General features: G+C 44.8%; 1 protein-coding gene across 7 annotated transcripts in view; it reads right to left on the bottom strand.

Annotated features, from left to right (window-relative positions):
* Positions 1-10,043: 10,043 nt before the first annotated feature.
* PISD (phosphatidylserine decarboxylase) overlaps positions 10,044-23,141 on the bottom strand; it is a 323,469-nt gene continuing 310,371 nt past the window's right edge. For all 7 annotated transcript variants that reach the window (XM_086942820.1, XM_086942818.1, XM_086942822.1 and 4 more), the window contains one exon: positions 10,044-12,513. In XM_086942820.1, the coding sequence (XP_086798946.1) occupies positions 12,289-12,513 (225 nt within the window). In that variant the 3' untranslated portion in view covers positions 10,044-12,288. The remainder of the gene's footprint in view (positions 12,514-23,141) is intronic.

Below are 23,141 nucleotides of genomic sequence, written 5' to 3'. Positions count from 1 at the left end.
TTCTTATGCCCAGGAACTAAAACGCAAATATTTATCATTTCATGCTTTATGTTCCATCAAAGAAAGAGTCATCCCGACTGTGTCCCTTAGCAGACGGTTCTCAGCCCAAGGGGTTATGAATGCTGAGAGGGCCTTTTCACAGAAGTTTACATGGGAAGGAAAGCACGAGCGTACCTGACCAAAAACTCACTGAAGAAGGATTGTATGGTGTACTACTATAAGATCGAATTTGCAAAACTCTCTTTGGACCTCATATACACTATACGTACACTGTCTATATACCATGTTCTTTCAGTGCAGAAAGCAAGCAATACTTTCCATAAACACCGGAAAAACACGTTTTGTTTTTAGTGGCGTGAAAATGTGTAACCACTGATAACAGTTTTTTAAGATATTGAAAACACTGAAAAAACCCCACCAGAATTTACCAAAAATAGAAACTGAAAACAGGACAGCCTATGTATAAGTCTTTCTGTAGGTAGGGAGATGTTCTTTCTAGTACATATGACTTGATGTCTTTTTTAACTTTTAGTGATTTCTTATTCTGTTCTAGTCTATAGAAATCTTCAATTGTTTTTTGAAGCTGTTCTAGTAGTTTTATTAGAATCGGGGACTGAGCTAGTGTCTTTTATTTGTTTCTCAATATCATTTATTTCCTGCTGAAGGACTTTCAATTCTTCTTCTGCTGCTGTGTCAATTCCGAGAACCATCCAGTGTCGGGAACAAGTTGAGCCTATATAACTGAAATTATTGATATATTTGAGATTTTCAGTAAAAACCACAGGGATATTGCGTACCTGGAGACCCACATGTATTATGTTAGCCTTTAAATATTCCGTGAGCATGAGAATCATACGTTGTAATCTATCTTGCATTTTTCTCGTTGTTTGGTGAGTGATACGGTAGCTCCAGCACCCCCAATTTCTGAGGACTGGTCTGACATAGCACTGAGTTAGGGAAGAATAATTTTAGGGGGGGGTTTAGAGGGTAGAGGATCAGGAAGTAACCACTAGTAGAGGGGAAGCTAGGTGTGTAAACGGATCTTAACATTTCCGGCGGGCGATCAATGTTTTAAGTGGCCTGACTGTAGGATGACTGACCATATAAGAATTATCCACCATTCGGCCTTCTACCCCTATGGACATCCCGAACTCGGATATCCCTCCAGACCCTTGAGTGCAAAACCACCTTAACACCTGGCTGAAAGATGGTAAGAATTTCCTGCTCTGTAAATATGTAATATATAATTGTCCAAGCCTAATTGCTGTTAAAATGTAATCCTGAATTAATTTGCAATTTGTATATATATTTATCTCTAACCACTAGTATATGTAGTAGACCTTTGTACTTACTATTATTCCTATGTGATTCTAGAGTTTTTCGGTTTGTATCTCTTCTTTGAGTGACTTTACAACTTGTGCATTTGCGATTTTTCACTCCACTTGTATATATAACTCTAACCACTAGTATATGTAGTAGACTTTTGTACTTACAACCATTCCTATGAGATTTTAGAGTTTGTCTGTTTGTATCTCTTCCTTGAGTGACTTTACAACTTGTACATGTGCAATGTTTCCCTCCTTTTGCTCCACTTGTACATCTGCAATTTTATTCCTGTTTATATCTCTTATGTAACTCTTGTAATCCAAAGTCCTTATGTAACATAACTGGTAAAGCGCTCCAACACCTTTGGGTCATTCGCGCTATATAAAATCGCATTAAATAAAAATAAAACTGGAGGCGCAGCTGCTGACTGTAGCACAAGAGAGCGGGGCTTTCCACATCCGCCAAGAAGCATCTCAGCAATCCTGGAGCATGGTACGGGCCCCGGCCAAGGGCAGGCCAGTCAGCAACAGGAAGAGACAGCGCAGGGCCACCCCCTTGCGCTGCAGTTGGATGCTTCTGAAAGTGCCCAAGTGCCCTTCATCACCATGGGTCGTGTTACTAGGCAATTGCCATATCTACAAGTGAATGATCTGCTTAGCGGCGCCTGGAGACTTTCCCTAAAAGTGGAGGTGGAACTTTGGGCCCCGGCCACCTCAGGCCATTGATGTGTCTTCCTCCTAACCTTGACCGTTGTAGCTGTTTTGTCTTTCTCCCTTATTGTGTTGATTGTTTTTACCGCTATATTCTTGTACATGATTGGGCTCAAGAGAGCCCCTTAGGTTGCGGTTTTAATGCAGACTAGGCACGGCAAACATAGCCTTGCCATTTGCATTTCTGGATTGTTACCAGACCGTCCGCCTGCTGTAACATGGTGGAACTTGAGGACAGTGTTGCATGTATTGTAATTGCATTTATATAGCGCTTACTACCCCTGACAAGGCCTTGAAGCGCTTTTTCAGCTAGTAGCACGCTACTCCGGTACTCATAAAGTATTAGTGGTGAAATAGTATAGTGAAAAATTAAAGTAATTTGAGTGGTGAATACGTTAGTCTGTTATTTGGATTCAGGATAGTGGAGGGATAGTAGAGTGAAAAAGGTTTGCATTTATATAGCGCTTGTTACCCGATGGGGTGTTGAAGCGCTTATTCGTCAAGTAGCATGCCACTCTGGAACCCATAAAGGATTAGTGGTGAATTAGTATTGTCAAATATGAAAGCAATTTGAGAGGTGGACATGTTAGCCTGTTATTTGAATTGAAAAGGATAATGGCGGGATAGAAGAGGGAGGGGTTTCGATTTTTAGTTTTGGAAGTCATAGTTGTAGGAGGAGGCTTGTGGTGAGTAAAAGGGATGCAGAGGGGAAGAGTCAGAGGGAAGGGTTTAGAAAGGCTTGTTTTGGGGGATTTGAATAATAAAAGTGGTATGAGATGATGCAAGGAGGAGTAGAGTAGGGACAAGTCTAGAAAAGGTTATTTTGGGGATCGTAGTAATGCTATGGGGTTTTGGATGAATGAGAGAGTGGAGGTAGAGGATATATTAATAGAGGTACAGGGTGATAAATAGGGTAGTTTATTGGAAAGAGTAGAAGAAAGAGGTTTGAGATGAGTCGGAGAGTTGAGGTAAAAGATATATTGAGAGGTATAGAGTGAGAAATAGGGTAGTGCATTGGATATGCTGTATTAAAAGAAAAGTACTAAATATATGGATCCATAAGTATATGGAAGGTATACAGAGGCATAAAGGAAGGAAGTATATGTATATTAAAGGTGCATTAAATAAACTCCAGCTTTCAAATGTTGTTGTACTTAAAATTGTATTTTATTTGTTTTAAAAACAATTATTCTACATGTTTATATAAAGCAATACACACATATATAGGTACTTATCTATACTACAAGTAAATGCTTATATACAGAGGGATATGCTGTATATTTCTGTTAGGGTATAGTGCTTATGTGGGGAACACCTAATTCTTGAGTAGTTTTCTGAAGATAAGGTGGTAATCCGTGGATCTTATGTTTTTTTCTTGTATCTTGAGATTTTGAGTTGAGGTGCCACTCTAGCGTGCAAGTTTCTTTGTTGCATGTGTTTGGGGATTTTATTCCTGATGAAGAGCGGTCCCGTTCCATGTATTGCTTTGCGGGTGATACAAAACAGGTGAAAGTGGATCTTCCGGCAACCAGTAACCAATGCAGGTCTTTCAAGTCAGGGGAGATGTGGGCTTGTGGTTTTATATGGAAGAATAGTCTGGCAGCTGAGTTCTGAACCCATTGTAGTCTTTTCATGGTAGTTAAAGGTTATCCGTGGTAGAAGCTACAAGCATAATTGAGTTTGGACAGAACAAGTGAGATGGTAGCTTGGACCTTGTGTGGCAATCCCTAAGGGGGAAGGGGGGGGAGGAGATTAATTGCAGAGTTTTTACGCTAACAAATCTTGCTAGTTTGTCCACTTGGGCATTCATCGATAGCTTGGATTCCATGGTCATTCTGAGGTTTCTTACTTCCTTCGATTCTTTAGGCGGTGTTTCTAGATCAGGGGTCTCCAAACCGGTCCTGGAGGGCCGGATCCATGCCAGATTTTTAAAATTACTACATGTATCTCAATGGGGATATCCAAAAAATCTGGCATGGATCCGGCCTTCCAGGACCGGTTTGGAGACCCCTGTCCTAGATCATCAGGCCAGGCGGTGAGTGCGTCATAATGTTTCCAATCCCCACATATGAGTATTTCTGTTTTGGAAGCCTTCAATTTGAGATGGCTCTATGCCATCCTTTGATCCACTACACTGAGACAACTGAAAATTGGTGAGTTTCCAATGTCTTTGGGGCATTCCAATTGAAGGAGTATTTGCCGGTCATCAGCATAGTTATAGCACGACAGGTGAAATTGATCGATCGGTGCCGGTAATAAATTCATGTACATGTTGAAAAGCTTGGGTGATATGATAGAGCCTTGAGGAACCCCTGCTTTTGTGGAATAGGGTTTAGACGAGAAAGATGGGGTATGGATGACATTAGTTCTGTTGCAAAGGTAGGATGCTATCCAGTATAGAGCAGTCCCCTCTATGTCTGCTTCGTAGAGTCTTCGAGTGTGTTGCTCAACCATGTCAAAGGTAACCTAGAGGCCCAAGAGAAGTAGCAAAGCATCCCCGTTGCAGTCAACTGTGTTCTTCAGGTCATACCAGATGGCAATGAGGGCAGATTCTGTGCCTCTTCCCGGATAGAATCCCGTTTGGAAGTCTGAAAGTATGGCGTGGTCTTCAATGAATTGTGCATATGCAAAAACCACAGTTGATGGACAGAATGCAGAACAATGTCATACATTCACCCCAGTACAGAGATCTGGGCCTAAATCCATCGGTTTTTTGCACTCCACACCACCCCAGTTCGATGGATTTAGGCCCAGACCTCTGTACTGGGATGAATGTATGACATTGTTCTGCATTCTGTCCATCACCTGTGGTTTTTGCATTTGTCACCCCGAGTGGGATGGGTATGCTCAGACGTGAGTCCCATGCACTCCACACCACTGGATTCAAGCATGCCGGGCTGAAGACGGCAAGAATGCCAGAAACCGGTCCTCGGAAGCTTGTTTCCGGTCTAGGGAAGGCATGGCTTGGCAGTTCGGGCTGGACTGTTCCCATGAGTCACAGGGTCAGACAGATTTGCATATGGCCATGTCTGAACTGGGGTGGTGTGCAAAAAAACGATGGATTTAGGCCCAGATCTCTGTACTGGGGTGAATGTATGACATTGTTCTGCATTCTGTCCATCACCTGTGGTTTATGCATTTGTCACCCCGAGTGGGATGGGTATGCCCAGACGTGAGTCCCATGCACTCCACACCACTGGATTCAAGCAATCCGGGCTGAAGACGGCTGGAATGCCAGAAAACTGTCCTCGGAAGCTTGTTTCAGGTCCAGGGAGGCATGGCTTGGCAGTTCGGGCTGGACTGTTCCCATGAGGCACAGGGTCAGACTGATTTGCACATGGCCATGTCTGAACTGGGGCGGTGTGGAGTGCAAAAAAACTATAGATTTAGGCCCAGATCTCTGTACTGGGGTGAATGTATGACATTGTTCTGAATTCTGTCCCTCATCTGTGGTTTTTGCATTTGTCACCCCGAGTGGGATGGGTATGCTCAGACGTGAGTCCCATGCACTCCACACCACTGGATTCAAGCAAGCCGGGGTGAAGACGGCTGGAATGCCAGAAACCGGTCCTCGGAAGCTTGTTTCCGGTCCAGGGAAGGCATGGCTTGGCAGTTCGGGCTGGACTGTTCCCATAAGGCACAGGGTCAGACTGAATTGCATATGGCCATGTCTGAACTGGGATGGTGTGGAGTGCAAAAAAACGATGGATTTAGGCCCAGATCTCTGTACTGGGGTGAATGTATGACATTGTTCTGCATTCTGTCCATCACCTGTGGTTTTTGCACTTCAATGAATTGTGACATCTTGGTGAACGCTGCTCTATCTATTAGTTTGCACAGGAAGTGTCCATTTGTAATGGCAGAGATTATTATAAGATTTGTCTTGAAGGTTTGCGCTGGACACAGGTCAGAAGGGCTGCCGACAGGCCTGCTTGCTTTGACCAGGTTCATAAATTCATCGTGTGAAATGTATTAGAAGGAACGGAGACGCTGGGTTAGAGTTTTTTTTATTTTTGTTTTGTAAAAGGGTTAGCTCTGGTGCTTTCTCTTTGTTTTAAGTATGAGCCAAATGTGTCTGCTGTGGCCGTGTAATGATTTGCCAGTTTGTCTGTGAAATCTTGAGTTTCGGGACGAGCCCTTTTTAGGCAATTTGGTTTACGAAATGTATTTAGTATTTTTATAGAATTCTTTATTTGCACATTTAGCATTTTTAATTCTGTCGGATTAGTATATTTTCTTTGATTTTTTTTGATAGCTGACTTGTATAATCTGTTAAGGTGCAACAGCTATAAGCATCTGGGAGTATGGCTGCAAGATCGTAGTCGCACATCTCGCAACCTCTCTCGAAACTTACCTTGGCTACACTAGTTCATGCTTTCCTGTTGCTTTGTCGCAAGTCATTCAGTCCATTATGAAGGCCTTTGCTTTGTGTTAATAAAACAAAACTCATCCCAGTGCTACCCTTAGGCTCCACGGCATTCCTTGACAAATTAGGGTTTTTCCTAAATGTTTCACAAAGCAAAGTGTACCAGTTGTTATTTCTTCTCACCAATAATGCATCACAAGCTCCGGTAAGTCTGGAATTCTGCCTTACTTGATCAAAAGTTGTGCCTTAAGGCTTCGCTGAAAAAGTATTGATTAACTTTGAGGTACGCAGAAGTGGGTACACTGAAAGCATGTATCTGGAAGCAGTGGCTTCATGGGGGCCCCCCCAAAACCCCCCGCTTCCATGGCTTAAATGGGGATGATATTGACACAATTATTCATGAGCCTTTCCTGTCACAAAGTAAGGCAAAACCATAACAGGGCCAGGGATGCGCATCCATTCATAGTTAAAGCTCCCCCCGCCCCTCCAATGTCCTTCCTTGCACTAGGGCCCATATTACACACTGGCTACGCTCCTGAGTGTGTGTGAGAAAGAAAGGTTGGAAGGAAAAGTGAAACAAAGGACATATGAAATGAAGAAAGAAACTTTAAAAAGAAAGAAGGGCCAAACGCATTAAAAGATCAATGTAATGGAGAAAGGAGTAATGGATGAAGAGAAAAACATCTGCTTGTGTGGCTGAAAAAAGGAATAGCAAGAATGAGGGAAGGTGGATGGATGCAAGTCTGTGAATTGAGTGAATTGATAAAGGGTGAAATGATGGATAGATGAAAATGTATAGCTAGGTAAAGGATAGATGAATGGAAGAGTAACAGAAACTGTGGATACAATGGTAAAGTATGGATGGAATGGTAAAAGGATGGATGGATGCATCGAAGTCTTAAGGATGGAGCGAAAGATGGACAGAGGGTGGAATGAAGGTACCTCATCTAGGAAGGGTAGGGTATACTTGCTTCGCTCACTGATGGTAATCGAGGTAGGGATCAAAGTGGGTGGGTATTTTAATTTTCTGGCTAGTTCCTAGTTCCTTGTCTGGAATGAGAAACAGCTGGGTGTAAATTCTAATGCATGGGAGCTAGCATTGGCCTTCACCCTTAGAGATGTCAAGGCGGAGACTATTGGAACAAAATCTACCACATGCCAGTTTTAAAACACAGTTGAACAAGTAAGTAAACCGGCTCTCTTTCTGCGGGGGCAGAGACCAAAATTAGGAAAATAAGTCACACTTGGATTATGATTAACTCCTAGAAGCCATCGCAGGACTAGAGCCATCATGCTGAAAGCTATAAAAGCAATTTTAAACTAAGACTGACACAATTTCGCCTTGGGTTATGGTCTTCACAAGACTTACAAAGTGGGTGTGTACGGCAACCCACACTATATAGGAATGCTGTGTTCGCTTCACCAAGGGACATTATAGCACCTCCCCTGCAACTGCCGCAGATCCTGAACCGAACGCAGATATCGCTACGACCATTGTGCATTCAATTTGGCATAGGAACTTACCACCAAACAACTATTTTCTTATACGAGGGCTGACCTCCCTGCGGTTACCATCCATTTCATTAAATTCAAGGATGAAACAGAGCGACCTATCCGGCAACAACCAGTTATCGCCTGCCAAGAGAATGCCGGTCCTTTAACTGGGCCAGCTTTGCAGCCTCTGAAAGTACTACATAATGGCCGGGCTAATCATTGATTTACTTGCACCTTCTAATTGTATAATTTCTTAAAATCTGCTTTCATAGATACTGCAGCTCACCTACTAACTTGTTTTTAAAGGATTTTACAGGCACTTAGCACTATAGCAACTTAAATTGATGCACTATTCCTCAATGTGTTATAGGAAGGTTTTCTCTGACATGAAAGTTCTGACTTAATTTAATCTGCACTGCATTTTAGGTTTCTGGGGGAATGTAGCTATGGAATAATAAAATACTGCCTCTGATTGATTTTAAACTGCCTAGTACTATAACTTTTACTGTAATGTTTGATTGTTATTAACTTTACTAAGTAAATCTGTATAAAGTGATACTTTTGTTCAAACTGTGGTTTGTGGTCCTATCCTCACTCAGCAACAAAGGATTATTTACTATACACTATTTAAATATTGTTCACATCTTCTATGGTTGTTGTTTAATGATACCTACTAGGACAATGTTGCATATTAATGCTCTTTTGTCATGGGGCAGCCTTTCCAGCTACTGCACTCTTGTTCTCTAAAGTATTACTCTGCTTGAGGGTTTCTATGCCCATTCTACCACAGGGACAGATGCTACCATGGTTCTTTTAAAATACATTCCTATTTAAACAGCATGTGGTCCACAATGTAGCAGTCAGTTTATTAAGCATTACTGCCTTGGGGCAGAGGACTGAGACCACTAAATGTGTATGAGCAGTGCTGAAATCCTTATTGCTGTTGCAATTTTATCTAAGCTTCTCAGCCCTCCTCTTTCAAGAATGCTGTATGGCAGGGATTCATCAAAAAAAGCTACATGACAAATTATCTATTGGAAGAACAAATTCCGTACCTTTGGTCATTTTCTTTCAGATGGACTAGAAATTTCCCCATATACCTTAGACCCTTCCACCTCCCCTCTTGTGGATGCGTTTGTTTTATATAAAATGTTCATTTGGCTCTGTCCTTTGCCTCTGTGGAGTCGTGGAAAAATTAGACCGAACCGACATCACCAGCTATTGAGCACCACATACAACATTGATATATCACTTAGAGTGAATTCACAAGACATTCTTCAGCACACCAGACAGTGCCTTCTAGCATTAGTGTTCATACCTAGTCTGGAACATGTGGGAGTGGCTTAATTTGAGGAATCTGTGGTAGCAACTGTATCCATTAGAATGAATGCAACCAAAGGTATGTGACTTTTTCTCTTTGGAAGAAGCGTTATGGGATCCCACACATAAGTAAATACTTCGAGTGTTTATGAATATTAGCATCCCAATATAATTGTAGTAAGCCAGAGGTCCCAAAAGAGACTAGATCCGATTCGAAGTGGATTTTGCGGTTGGAAAATAAATCTGATGTACAGATGGTGGTAATCCTTGTCTAAGACAGCTCTTGAGTAATACATCATAGATAAATGTAGGAGGGCTTAACATGCTGTTATTATTTGGAATCCTGGATTCTGCACTATGTTAGTGTACATCTAAAAATATTGAAGGACATACATTTCCTTGAAGGATGCAGACAACCAAATATAGTTAGTATAAAACATTATTTGTATGGATATGAGCCATTATCATGCCATATATTGATTTACACGCTAGCAGCAGTTCATGCACTCCAAGAATTAACCATAAATCTCCACTGCAGGGACACAGAAATATGCAACAACTTTTAGCAGTGGTTTAGCAGTAAAGATATTCCTTATACTTTTTCTTCACTTACATGTTCCAAACATCACAAAATAGTATTTACCATGGTATGAAGGTTAGGGCTGTAGAATATTGGAGATTTCATAAAGGAAAGAGACAATATTTTTCTGTTAAGGTAGCCCAATAAATACATTAATGTGTTCCATTACCAACTCAAACTATCCATGCATTCAAGGGGAAGAAGTGGATGCCAGCCAGATTCATTCTATGGAATACAAAGGAGTCAATTTTAGGTGGTTCTCATGTTTTTATTATTTTTTTTATTTCAAAAACGTCAGCAAATAAATGAGTTAATGTGTTAACCAAATTGAACACTTTCCTTCCATACAAAAATACGGTGCTACTGATGCAGTGGAAGAATGTCAATGGATTCTCCAGGCAGAAGTAGGATACAGCGCCTATGGGAACCCAGCTTGCAGCTTCTGCCAGAAGTGCCAATCGAGAGGGATTCCCTCCATGCCTGGTGACCTGCCAGGTTTCCACAGTGATAAGAGCACAAAAAAAAGAAAGATTTTCATCATATAAGAAAGAAGACTGTCATGAGCTGGTGCTCAGGTCCAGCAGCGTCCATTTAAAAGCAGATACCTTCCACCATCAATCTGCAGTGAAGTATCTGTATCCATAGCGTTGAATTCCAATACATGTCACCATCTTGCCTCCATTCACCACAAATCGATGTCCGTTTTGCCTCTGGCCCCAACATATCAAAAAAAGGATGGCGCCCTGTGCCTTCATGAAAATGCACCTCAGCACCAACCAGTAGAATTGCAATGGCAACCCTTCCCTGAGCAGTTGGCGTTTTCTCTCCTCATCTCACCCAGCTGCACAACTGAGTATTTTGATTTTCCCGTAGCTCTTAAGGGGACTCAACAAAGGGCCAATATGCTTTGGGTGTGAGAACCAATAGCACTGGTTCATGGGAGGGAAGCAAGTTATCTCTCCGAGGTTTGGATAGAAAGGCAATTGATGGGAGTGGCCCTGTTTGTGTATGACATCTGTTTGTTTTCAAACTAGGGACTAAAGATTTGGGGTGTGGGGGAGGTCTAAAATCTACTGAGCAGATTCAGTGATAAAAAACCCTACCACACAAATATTAATATCTTTGTTACTCAACTGGACTAGCGCTGGTGTCAGAAGAAAAGGGTATAATTTTCCAAAAACGGAGTTCAATTTGTCTCCTGCACCTCCCTTTCTCAGCAGTAACTGGAATGTAACTGGCTATAGGACGAAAGGTCTTCATTCACAAAGTTCCTCAACTGCTGCTTTTTGGCAAAAATGAGATTCTGTGCTGAGCACACTTCAGTGCTGTAAGCTGCAGCATCCCTAGCAGTGCATGGGCCAAAGCACCAATCGCCTCCTATTGCACATAGAGAATATTAAAGGACGTGCTGCTGTATAGGGACAGCATGCAATAACATACTGGAGACATATAGTAACAAAACAAAAAAGTTAAAATAAGACTACAGCGCCCCGATAACCCTGCAGGGCATTTGTGTGCACTGAAATTCAAATAAATAAAATTCAAAACAGAACTAATCCTCAAGAAATTCAAGTAAGGAAATGGAAAAGTAAACCTAGCAGAATCTTGAAATTGTGATTGCTCAAGCGGAGCAAAGAGTGCAGTGTCAATTCTGTCCAATCAATTGCCCCAAATTGATCTGAGCAGACCGGCAGAATTGAGAGGACAATCGCCCCAACAGATAAAGGTTGCTGGAAGCAGCCACTGAGCGATGGGGCTCCTTCCACATTCACTGCAGTTGGATATATACTCAAAGACTGCAGTTTCACGGATTCATAATAAGAATGATTACAAATTAAAACGTTATTCTGTTGAGAATGCGGACCATTGATACAAAAGTTTGTTAATTAAAAACATGATTTTGTTAATGAACTGTAACTTCTTGTCATATTAATCAAGTTGCAAAATGGCAATCACAAATTGGTGTTTTCCAATCTAACACTGGTAAACGTTTATCTAAGCAGCGCAACCATGTGATTGGACATACAGGTTGGAAGAAAGCAGCATTGTTAAAAAGGGATATTCGGACCATGGCTAAAAAGGGGATGAAGTAGCTGGGAAGTGCTGTGCTTGGGAGATGTAGAAATCGCTGACGAGCAGAGAAGACTGGCTGGGAGAGTCCCCAGTCAAGGATGTGCTGGTAATAGTGCCCAAGATACTGAGACAGACGCCTGTCTAACCAAGGCCGATGGCAGCCCTTGGGATACCCTGCCCTCGAGTGCACCTTGAGGTGGAGGATACCTTCCGACTGTGATAGCTGATGTCTCACCCTTCACCTAGACAGTTGGGTTAAATACTGCCTTGCAGAAACTCGCGCCACTAGCAGCTCTTGAGTCGCTTCGACTCCTCTGCTGAAGTTCTGCAGCAGACATGCTGCAGGTCTCACAAGGAGGCCTTGTGGAGCTTTTGCAAAGGGGCCATGTTGAGGCTGTGCAAGGGGCCCCGTAGAGTGGTCACAGAGAGCCCATAGCTTCGCCAAAGTGGATTTTCTGGCCGGCCTTTAGGCTGAAGACAAAGTCCTTTGGTGCCTCGAAGATGAGCACGATGGTGGAGCCCAGGTTGAACTCGCCCAGCTGCTCTCCCTTCCGCATGGGGATGCCCTCCTCACGGTTGTTGTTGACATAGCTGAAGTCGTTGTGGGAGCCTTTGCAGTACCGAGGGCTGTTTGTGTGCAGATCCTGGCAACAAAGGAAAGGAAGAACTTCAAATCAACATCCAAAGCATTCTGCTTCCACCAGAGACATTTATCATGCAATACAGTCTACACAAGACCAGAGAGAGAGCAGTCTCTGTCATGTCAAAGGGTTTCTAGCATTGCATCAACGACAACATGCATTAAATAACAAGTACTCTGGAATCCAAATAAAAGGAACAAGTTACTTATCACAGGCATTTTTTTGTGACAAATACTTTATCTTCTCAATGATTTATGATCTCCTGAAACAACGCAGACAAGATGGCAGAGCCATGACTGACCAGAGCTAGGGTAGTGTCAGAATGACTTTTTAGTTGTGAAGCAGACCAGGCTCGATGACATCAGCTCCCATAACCCCCCCCCCCCCCCCCACCCGTTCAAAGAAGCAAGACGCTGAGCAAAAGAGAACAAACATTTAGATAAAAGGGTTATTATAACAACCTCCACCAAGATAGTTTTTTACTTTGACTGTTACTGATTTGCCTCAACTTGTCACTGAACTGGAAGGTCAGATGTAATTATAGACATGCACAGCCTCTTGCATCTAAATGGACACTAATAGACGGAACTATGACAAGCTGCTACAAACGTCACTTGCTGAGAAAGAAATTCGTAGTCCACGACCTGACGCACAATCTTAAGGTTTAGTACAAGGGGCAAAATGTCCCGGTGGAACACAGCTGTAACTTTTATTGTAATTTAAATGACTGTCCGTTCCATATCTCGTCCAAGTTCCCTATCCCTTTCTTCCCCATTTATTTCCCTAAATGTAATGTATATGTGTGACAAAATGCGAATAAAGATATTTAAAAATAAAATAAAATAACAACCTCCACCAAAAAGTCAGAGGTTGAAAAACAGTGATTATGAATCTTCAAGAAAATGGATGATCCATCAGAAAATCATTAGCGAAATCATTTCTAATCAATACTTCTTCCAGTCAATTGCTTTCCTTTTGAAAGACTCTTTCTAGCAGTACAACTGAGTCTGAGCAACACTTTAATAAGAAAAAGAAAAAAACAAACTCTAAAAACAAAAACTATAGTTGGACAAGTAACTGACTGGCGCAGTTTGCTGCTTGACAGGTGTCCAAGACAGCCACCCATCCCAGCACTGCCATACGGACCGCGAGTTCTTCTGCTTGATTCTTGTTTGCTAATTTATTACAGCTGCAGAGGAAACAGCAAGAAGGAAAATATTACTTACGCTTTAAGCATCTGTTTGTAGCTTGCAATGCTGATGATTCACATGCTTTGTATACTACTGCCATCAAGTGGTAGATTTGAACATTACACAGTGTTTTTCTTTGAAGAAGCTTTGAGTCACAGGATGTAGAGTAACTCCTCCCATAGCCCACAATGCGTAGGGGCATTGACTCCACGTTTAAATTGTTTTTTGCAGAGCAGGTGTAAGGCGAGTGTAGAGGGGTAAGTATATGTGTCCTGTCAATGTTAGCTTTATCTAAATAAAGTATGGTGAATGTTAAGGAACATGTCCAATCAATGCCAGCTTTCCGTGGATGATGAATTGTGCACGTGAATCTAAAGCTCTTCGAGCTGAACAGATGCTTACAGGGCAGTAGTGGCTAGTGACATTTGAAAGTGGTAGGGCTTAAAATTATTGTCATACTGCACCGCAGCGAGCGAGCGTAGCGAGACGTGAACAACCTACAAGGGGTTCTCTCACAAGTAAAGAAGCTGTGGGCAAAATTAGATGGCTCCGGCAGCCGAGTTTCAGCGATGGCCCCAGGAGCAATCCGACAAAGTCACAGAGGGAGGGTAGTATGAATCCCCAAGGTACAACCGGTTCAGAAGTGAAAACATGCTGTTTCATAGGGGTTAGGGGACGACCACCAGGGAGGGAAAATTCTACATGAACCAGCCTCAGGCGGCCTGGATGGTGACCAGACTCGCCGGTACACAGCGGTGACTGGCAGAGTCCAGACAGCCACAGGTAAGAAATTGGCCATGTATGGGGTTTGGTAAACTCCAACCCAGCTCATAAACGTGCTTTTGTAGGGGCTGGAAAACAGTAGCATAATCATAACTGAGGCCCAAAAGACACCAAGGTCTTAACAAAAGTGTAAAAACAAGCCAACCCCTGACCTCAACCATCACTGCGCCTTTCCCTGCCACCCACCGCATTCGGACAATCCTCTGTTGATGTAGTGCAGCGGTCTCTGCTCTCACAAAACACACATTTAAAAAACACTTGTTTCATGTTTGCGGTTAGAATTCATTTGCATGTACTGGTAAGCTCACAACAAAGGTGAGCTTTGCAGTCGTGAGTTTAGAATTGCAGTCCAGTTCATGGAAGAACAGACCAACGAGCGTCTTGCTGTAGAGGAGAGATAACTACAAAGTCAGTCCAGTTTATCATTTGAATGTTCCCCGCTCCGCGTGCGCAGTTGGCATCCTCCCTGGGGGCATGGGGGTAGCACTCAAAAACAGAAGTATGCATGCATGTTTAGAACTTTCCAGGGGCTTAGGCACACTTAAAATTATTAGGAATGCAATGGCTTCTATACAGGGCCACTGGAATTATGCAGCAAAGAAAGATCACATTTAACAATGGGGTTGACTAAACTTTGCAAAAAGAAAATGTAAATAATGTAGCACACTGCTGCACATACTATATAAGTATTACTTCACTTTTGTGACATTGCAATGTACATTAATACTATATGGCCAAATATCTCACCTCATTACTACCAGGTTAACGTAAATACAGCCATCAGCAACTCAAAGGTGACCACTTAATTTTTGCAAAAAATGCATGTCTCTGCGTACCACCACCTATGCTATCTTTTTACTAACTTCAGTCGTTTGAGCTTCAATAATTTTTAGGAAATCTGCAAATTATGCAACAACTGGTAGATAACATCCATAATGATGTGGAATACGGAGCTGGCACGAAATCGATTGTCTCCAGTGACTCTCGCTATTGTGAAATTCAGAGATGTACTAATAGACTGGCGAAAGGCCAGAAGGAGTCGAGTTGAGCGAGTGAGTGCCAGATTTGTCCACAGGCAGAATTGCATTCAGGCAGTAAATATGGATAGATGGCAGAGGTTTGTAAAGCATGGCAATCTGAATCTACAAAACATACATGTGGCAAAGACATTTGGAGCAAGAAACGCTGCACCTACCATTGAGAACCAACCATTGTTGCAGTGGAACTGAAAGTTTTTTCTGTTAGAAGTCAAACATTACCTCACATAAGTCAAGCTTGCGGCTGCGGGCTAACGTTTTAGAGTGAAGATACACACAGGTTTTTTAGGCACACAAGGACACGCTGCGTAAGCGGCCTTAGACTTAAAAGCAACAAGAATGCACAAAACGTCAGAAAACCACAAGAAAACATAGTTTTCTGACGTTTTTCACGGCCTGCGCATGGAGACATGAAGTAGAATTTCTACACTCGCCCAGCAGCCACTGCAATTCTTAACTTACAAACCGTTTGTAAATTAAGAATTGCAGTGGCTGCTGGGCGAGTGTGGAAATGATACTTTATGTCACCATGCGCATGCAGTGAGAAACGCGCCTGAGTCAAAAATACACACCTAACAAGGTGGGGGTGGGAATGGGCGGGTGGAAATGGGGTTGTCGCGGCGGAGGTGATGGGGGGGAGGTGGGATAAATAACTTACCTTGGCTTCCCGCTTTTCTTATGTCCTGAGACTCCAGACTCCCGACGTCGCTGCATTTGAATGCCTCTGGGCTCGTCGTCATCAGGAAGGCGGCAGGTAGCCTCCCTCCCCTCCACCGCCGCGTTGTTGATTGGTGTGGTCGCTGCCCAACCCGCGTCATTTTCTCTCTGTATGCTGCAGCATACAGAGAGAACAGGGAGAGTGGGCGGTGTTACTCGAGGGCAGGCGGGAGTGGCCTGCCCACTCTTGTTAATACTGTCTGTTTGGGCGGACTCAGGCTGCCCAAACAGACAGTATTAACAACAGTGGGCAAGCCACTCCCCCCTGCCCTCGAGTAACACTGCCCACTCTCAACCAGGAACTTCTGCTTTCTCGCCGTTCGAGAAGGCAGAAACAAATGGTAGTTATTACGGTAATAACTACCATTTGTTTCTGCCTTCTCGCACAGCGAGAAAGCAGGGGGGCAGCGCTAAAACGTCCCCATAGAGCAGCCGCCACTGTTACAGGGTGAGTCCCAGATTTTGTTTCTAACGTGTGGCTGTAGATATACACATGCTTTCCATCAAATATAAAGTAGTTTCATCACAGCAACGGGTAGCGGGCAAATGAGGCAGGTGTTTGGAATAACGTTTTTAAGACTATTTGGCCATACATCGCTTCTTGAGGTGCTAATAAGCGCTCACAGTAATACTTTGTGAACAAGTGTGGTGACCATGTTGATTCCCTACATATACCAGCTAAGGGGAAGTTATCCAAGAATGCTATTGTAGCCCTCTTCAGTGTAAAGCGGTACGGAGAGCACACGGTTAGCCTTAGCGTAACAAGTCTGAATACATCTTACAATCCGTCTTGCGATGTCTGCCTTAGTGATTTGCTGTCCTTTGTGAGGCCTAACATAAGCAACAAGCTGGTTAGTCATGCAAAAGGACTTTGTCCTGTCAATATAATACATGAGTGTCCATTTCACATGGAGTGTATGTAAAGTTCACTCTGCAACAGAATCAGGTTATAGAAAGAAATCGGGCAGCTCAATAGAGCGCTTCAAATGGAAAGGTAAAACAACCTTAGGTAAGAACTGGAGATTAGTACGAAGGACCACCTGAACCAATGCAACTGAGTAAATGGCTCTTATATAATAAGTGCCTAACGCCCTAAGAGAAGTTGTAGCCATGAGAAAAAGTTACCTTCTGTGCAAGTAAATGGAATTACACTGAATGTAGAGGTTCAAAAAGTGGGCCCATGAGCCTAGTGAGAACTTCATTTATTATAATTGATAGGCTTGAGACCAATATATCGATCCAGGTCCTCGATAGTGACTGTGTTCCTCAAAATGACATCTTATCTGCACATTTCACCTCAGAGCGTGCATTCGAAGCAGACAAATGTTTTAGAACATTTCGAGCTTCTAACATAGGATAAGTTTAGAGAACTGGCCTTGAATAGATTAGCTGTGTCACCTCAGGACTCATTACCTCACAGGGTCTAAAAAGAACTGGCAGGAGAGCTCTTTTCACAGTTATGGCAAATTTTTTGCCAATCCTTGCATAGCGGGATGGTTCCAACAGCCGGGAAAGGAGCAATAGTTACTCAACTTCTGAAAAAAAAGCTGTCTTTAGATTCCACGTTATTAAGTACTTACAAGCCAATATCTCTTCTACCATATTATGTGAAGATTCTGGAACACTTTGTTAATAAAACTCTCTCGCTATCTGGAAGCTAACCAGATTTGGTGTGTGAGTAGTGTGCGACCCCACCCCCTTTTTGTAACTTAAAGCTCCCTTGAGCAGCGAGCTGACGAGCCTGGGATCCCGCACCTACGCGCCGGAGTGGTACTATACCTGGCAGATATTGGCAGCCATCGGCGACCCCAGAACACTGCCTATCCCTGCTGACGAGGGTTGAAAACCCGAAACACGTGTCCAGGGATGGCGAAGATAGCAAGATCGAAAGATGATGCATCGCGAACTGTAAATGCTACTTACCAGTATGCATCTGTTCTTGGCATGTAGGGCTGCTGACATTCATATCTGTGCATAGATCGCCGCCTAGTGTTGGGTCCGGATGATTGCACATTGTTGTCCTGGAAGAGTCTTCGAAGTATCACGAGATAGGTGGCTCCTCCCCTGGACTACAGTGCGCATGGGCATCGACTCCATCCCCAGATTGTTTTTAGCCATTGTGGCCGAGATGGAGTGAACTTTGTGAGTGATGACCATGGCATGAAATGCATGTAAATACTGCAGCTGCTACAGGCGCCGGGGAGGAGGGCGGGCGATATGAATGTCAGCAGCCTTACATGCCAAGAACAGATGCATACTGGTAAGTAGCATTTGCAATTCGAGGCATGTGGGCTGCTGAATTCATATCTGTGCATAGAATACATAGCAGTCCCTCCATTAGCGGCGGCCGCCCGTGCCAGCTGCAGCAGTTTGGAAAAGTGTCTTGAGAACAGCCTGCCCTACAGCTGCCTGCTGTTTAGAGTACACATCTACACAGTAATGTTTTGTAAATGTATTTGTGGTAGACTATGTGGCTGCTCTACATATGTCCTCTAAGGGAATGTTTCCAAGGAAGGCCATAGAGGCCCCCAACTTTCTGGTGGAGTGGGCTCTTGGTGGAATTGTAAGAGTACGTTTAGCTTTTGCATAACAGATCTGAATACATTTCACAATCCACCTAGCAATACCAGCCTTGGAAATAGCGTTACCTTTGTGGTGTGACGCAAAGGCAACGAAAAGCTGCTTAGTCTTTCTAAAATCTTTGGTTCTGTCAATGTAATACATTAGTGCCCTCTTGACGTCAAGGGTGTGGAGCATCCGCTCTGCCAGTGACTCAGGATTTTGGAAAAACACTGGCAACTCAATTGTTTGGTTTATGTGGAATTGAGACACAACCTTGGGTAGAAATTTAGGATTAGTGCGGAGCACTACCCTGTTCGCATGGACCTGGAAGAAAGGTTCCTGAATTGTGAGGGCCTGCAGCTCACTAACCCTCCGTAGCGATGTAATTGCTACTAGGAAAGCCACCTTCCAAGTCAAGAATTGAAGTTCGCTGGAATGTAGTGGCTCAAAGGGAGGACCCATCAGCCTTGTAAGAATCACATTGAGGTTCCATTCTGGAGCTGGAGGGGTCCGTGGTGGAATGACCCTTTTGAGTCCTTCCAGAAAAGCTTTGATAGCAGGCACCTTGAAAAGTGAAAGGTGCTGTCTATTCTGGAGGTATGCGGCCATCGCAGACAGGTGAATGCGGATGGAAGTATATGCCAAATTACACTGGTACAGATGAAACAGGTAACAGATGATGTTCTGAATGGAAGCATCTAGTGGATTGATGTTGTGGTTTGCACAATAAATGACAAACCGCTTCCATTTGGCCGCATAACAGGCTCTAGTAGTGGGCTTTCTTGCCTCCCGAATGATGTCCATGCAATTCGGAGGAAGGTTAAGGTAGCCAAACTCTAGGACTTCAGGAGCCAGATCGCCAGGTTGAGCTGTTGCGGATCTGGGTGCTGAATGTCGCCATGGCTCTGCGTCAGAAGGCTGGGTGTGAGGCGAAGCCTTTGATGCGGTACCACGGACAGTTCCAGAAACGTGGTGTACCATGGTTGGCGAGCCCACGTTGGAGCAACCAGGATGAGGGTCATCGAGTGCTGCCTGAGCTTGCGTGCCACCAGCGGTATCAGGGGTGCTGGTGGAAAAGCGTACGCAAATTTGCCTGACCAGTTCATCCATATTGCATTGCCCTGCGATTGCGGGTGTGGGAACCTGGCGGCGAAACTTTGGCATTTTGCGTTCTCCCTTGTGGCGAACAGGTCTATTTCTGGATGACCCCATGTCTGAAAGTACGGCTGGAGTACTGATGGGTGTATCTCCCACTCGTGCATCTGGTGGCTGTGCCTGCTGAGCAGGTCCGCCATCTGGTTGTCCGTGCCTGGGAGGTGTTCTGCCATGAGAAAGATGTTCCTCTGAATGGCCCACTTCCACATGCTCTGAGCCAGATGAGACAGCTGTGGAGAGTGTGTCCCTCCCTGTTTCTGAATGTAGTACATGGCCGTCATGTTGTCCGTCCGGATCAACACGACCTTGTTGCACAGATGTACTTTGAACGCCTTTAAGGCCATGAAGATTGCCATCAGTTCCAACACATTGATGTGCATCTTCTTTTGCTGTAATGTCCATAGTCCCTGCACTGTGTAGTGGAGTACATGCGCTCCCCAACCCTGGAGAGAAGCGTCCGTCGTCAGGATAATCTGTGGCACAGGCTCCTGGAACGGTCGGCCCTTGCAAAGGTTTTGTGGATTCCACCAATGCAGAGAGTTGTATGCCCGACCGCTCACCAACACTAGGTCTTTCAATTGCCCATGAGCCTGAGTCCACTGACGTGCTAAGCACTCCTGAAGCGGGCGCATATGTAGTCTCGCGTGCGGGACAATGGAGATGCAGGAGGCCATCATGCCGATCAACTGCATGAACACTCGTGCTGGAAGTGAGTGTTGAGGTCTGAATTTTTGAATCAGCGATAGAATGCTGTTGGTCCTCACTGAATTTGGCTGTGCTGTAGCCACCAGAGTGTTTATGGTCGCGCCCAGATACTGCCGTATGTGAGCGGGCTGGAGATGGGACTTTGGGTAATTCAGTGAGAATCCCAGATCGTGCAGAAGGTGAATGGTTTGGGACACGTGGTCGGCGCACGGTCTGTGCGACTTTGCTTGAATGAGCCAGTCGTCCAGATAGGGGTATACGTGGATGTTCTGACGTCTTAGATGCGCCGCCACTGTCGCCAGGCACTTTGTGAAGACCCTGGGCGCCGTGGTGACCCCAAAGGGCAGAACCTTGAATTGGTAGTGCTGGTCTTGAATGGTGAACCTTAGATACTTTCTGTGTGAAGGATGCAGGGGAATGTGAAAATATGCATCCTTGAGGTCCAGAGTTGCCAGGAAGTCCCCTTGCTGAAGCAGTGGGAGAACCTGTTGCAGAGTAAGCATATGAAAATGCTCTGACAGAATGTACATGTTGAGAGGTCTGAGGTCCAGGATGGGCCTGAGAGATCCGTCCTTTTTTGGGATTAGAAAGGACAGGGAGTAAACCCCTGTTCCCCTTTCCTGCAGTGGAACGAGCTCTATTGCCCCTTTTTGCAGCATGACCTCAACTTCTTGCTGCAACAAGTGCAAGTGCTCGCCGGACATAGGACGGTTTTTTGGAGGTATGTTTGGAGGGATGGAAGTGAGTTCCAGACAATAACCGTACTGAATAAGAGATTTGACCCACCTGTCCGTGGTGATGGACCTCCACACGGGCAGGAACTGCTGGAGTCTCCCCCCGACCGGTGTTATGTGGTCGGGGGGCAGTGACAAGGCGTCACTGTTTGCTGGCGGTGGAGGACCTGGAGCTGTTATTTCCACGTCCTCTGCCCTTAACGTTGTTGCCACGGTATCCACCCCTACCTTTGTTGGTATATGAGGTTTGGGTGTTAGTCTTATAGAATTGTGTGGATTGTGACGCTTGACCCCTTGAGGTGCCTCTGTTATTGGAGCGGCGAAAGGAACCACCCCGAAACTGCTGGGACTGAAGGGCACCCATAGATTTAGCGGTGTCAGTGTCCTTCTTCATCTTTTCAAGTGTGGCATCTACTTCAGGTCCAAACAGGTGGTCTGGATTTACTGTTTGGTTGAGGATGGTGGTCTGAATGTCTGGTTTAAAGCCTGATATTCTGAGCCATGCATGCCGGCGCAGCAGAACGCTAGTATTTATCGCTCGCGAGGCGGTATCAGCCACATCTAGAGCACACTTGATGGAGGCATTGGTAATGAGTTTACCCTCCTGAATCAGCATTTCTGCACCCTCCTTATACTGATCTGGCAAGTGCTATAGAAGTGTTTCTAGGGTGTCATAGTGTGCCCTATCGTAGCGTGCAAGTAACGCCTGCGTGTTTGATATGCGCCATATATTGGCTGCCTGCGCAGCAATACGTTTCCCTGATGCCTCAAACACCTTTGATTCTTTGTCAGGGGGAGGAGCATCACCCGTGGTCTGTGAATTGGCTCGTTTACGTGCGTTGGAGACAACCAAAGAGTCCAGTGGCAACTGTCCCTTGATGTATGTTGGGTCAGTGGGCGCTGCCTTGTATTTTTTATCAATGCGAGGATTGATGACTCTTGCCCGGGTGGGCTCCTTGAAAACCTCTGGCGCATGCTTTAGCACACCTTTGAGCATTGGCAATGTCTTGACGGTCTTTTCAGCCACTGAGAAAGTGTCGAAAAGAAAATCGACATCCACTGGGTCGGCGTGGAGGTCGACATCATGGTTGGCCGCAGCTCTTTCAATCAAAGCGTTGAAGGCTGCAGAGTCCTCCGTTGGTGAAGTTTTTGCAGCAAAAAGCTGCGGCTCGTGTCCCGACTGAGGATCCTCGGGGTCGCCCCCCGCAGACCATGGCTCATGGACATCCTCTGGGTCCGAGTATGCTGAATAATTATACTCGTCCTCCTCGTCTCCGTCACCCTCCCCAGCGTTAGAGTGAGTGGGTGAGAGGTCCAGACCCTGTGGAGATGTCGGCTCCATAGGGGCAGATGCACCGGCAGAGTCCAACTTCTTTTTAAGGGGAATATGGAAATGTTCCAACGCAGGCTCCGGAGTGATTTTCCTCTTGAGGAGAGAGAGCTTGCCTGTGTTGGCGTCGATGATGACCTCTCGACGCTCCTCGTCTGCCAGTGGTTGATGCCGTGTCTTCGGCACCACCAATGGTGCCTTTGGCGTTGAAACCAGCTTTAAAGGCACCCTGGCTCCATGTTTCGGAGCGAAGGCCTTCGGCGCCGTTCTCGGCGGTAGCGTGAAGTGAATCGGCTTCTGCGCCTTTGCCGGCTTCTGTGGAGGCTTGTGCGGCACAGCGTCCTTTGGCTCGGTCGCCGCGGCTTCCTCCCGAATCCGCTGTAGGGACTCTGAGACCTTCTTGGTGAGGGATGGTGAG

This window comes from Lissotriton vulgaris, chromosome 11 (genome assembly GCF_964263255.1).
Source record: "Lissotriton vulgaris chromosome 11, aLisVul1.2, whole genome shotgun sequence".
In the NCBI taxonomy this organism is placed as follows: Eukaryota; Metazoa; Chordata; class Amphibia; order Caudata; family Salamandridae; genus Lissotriton; species Lissotriton vulgaris.
Note: the sequence above shows the minus strand (reverse complement) of the source record. Positions and strands in the feature narration are given on the sequence as shown.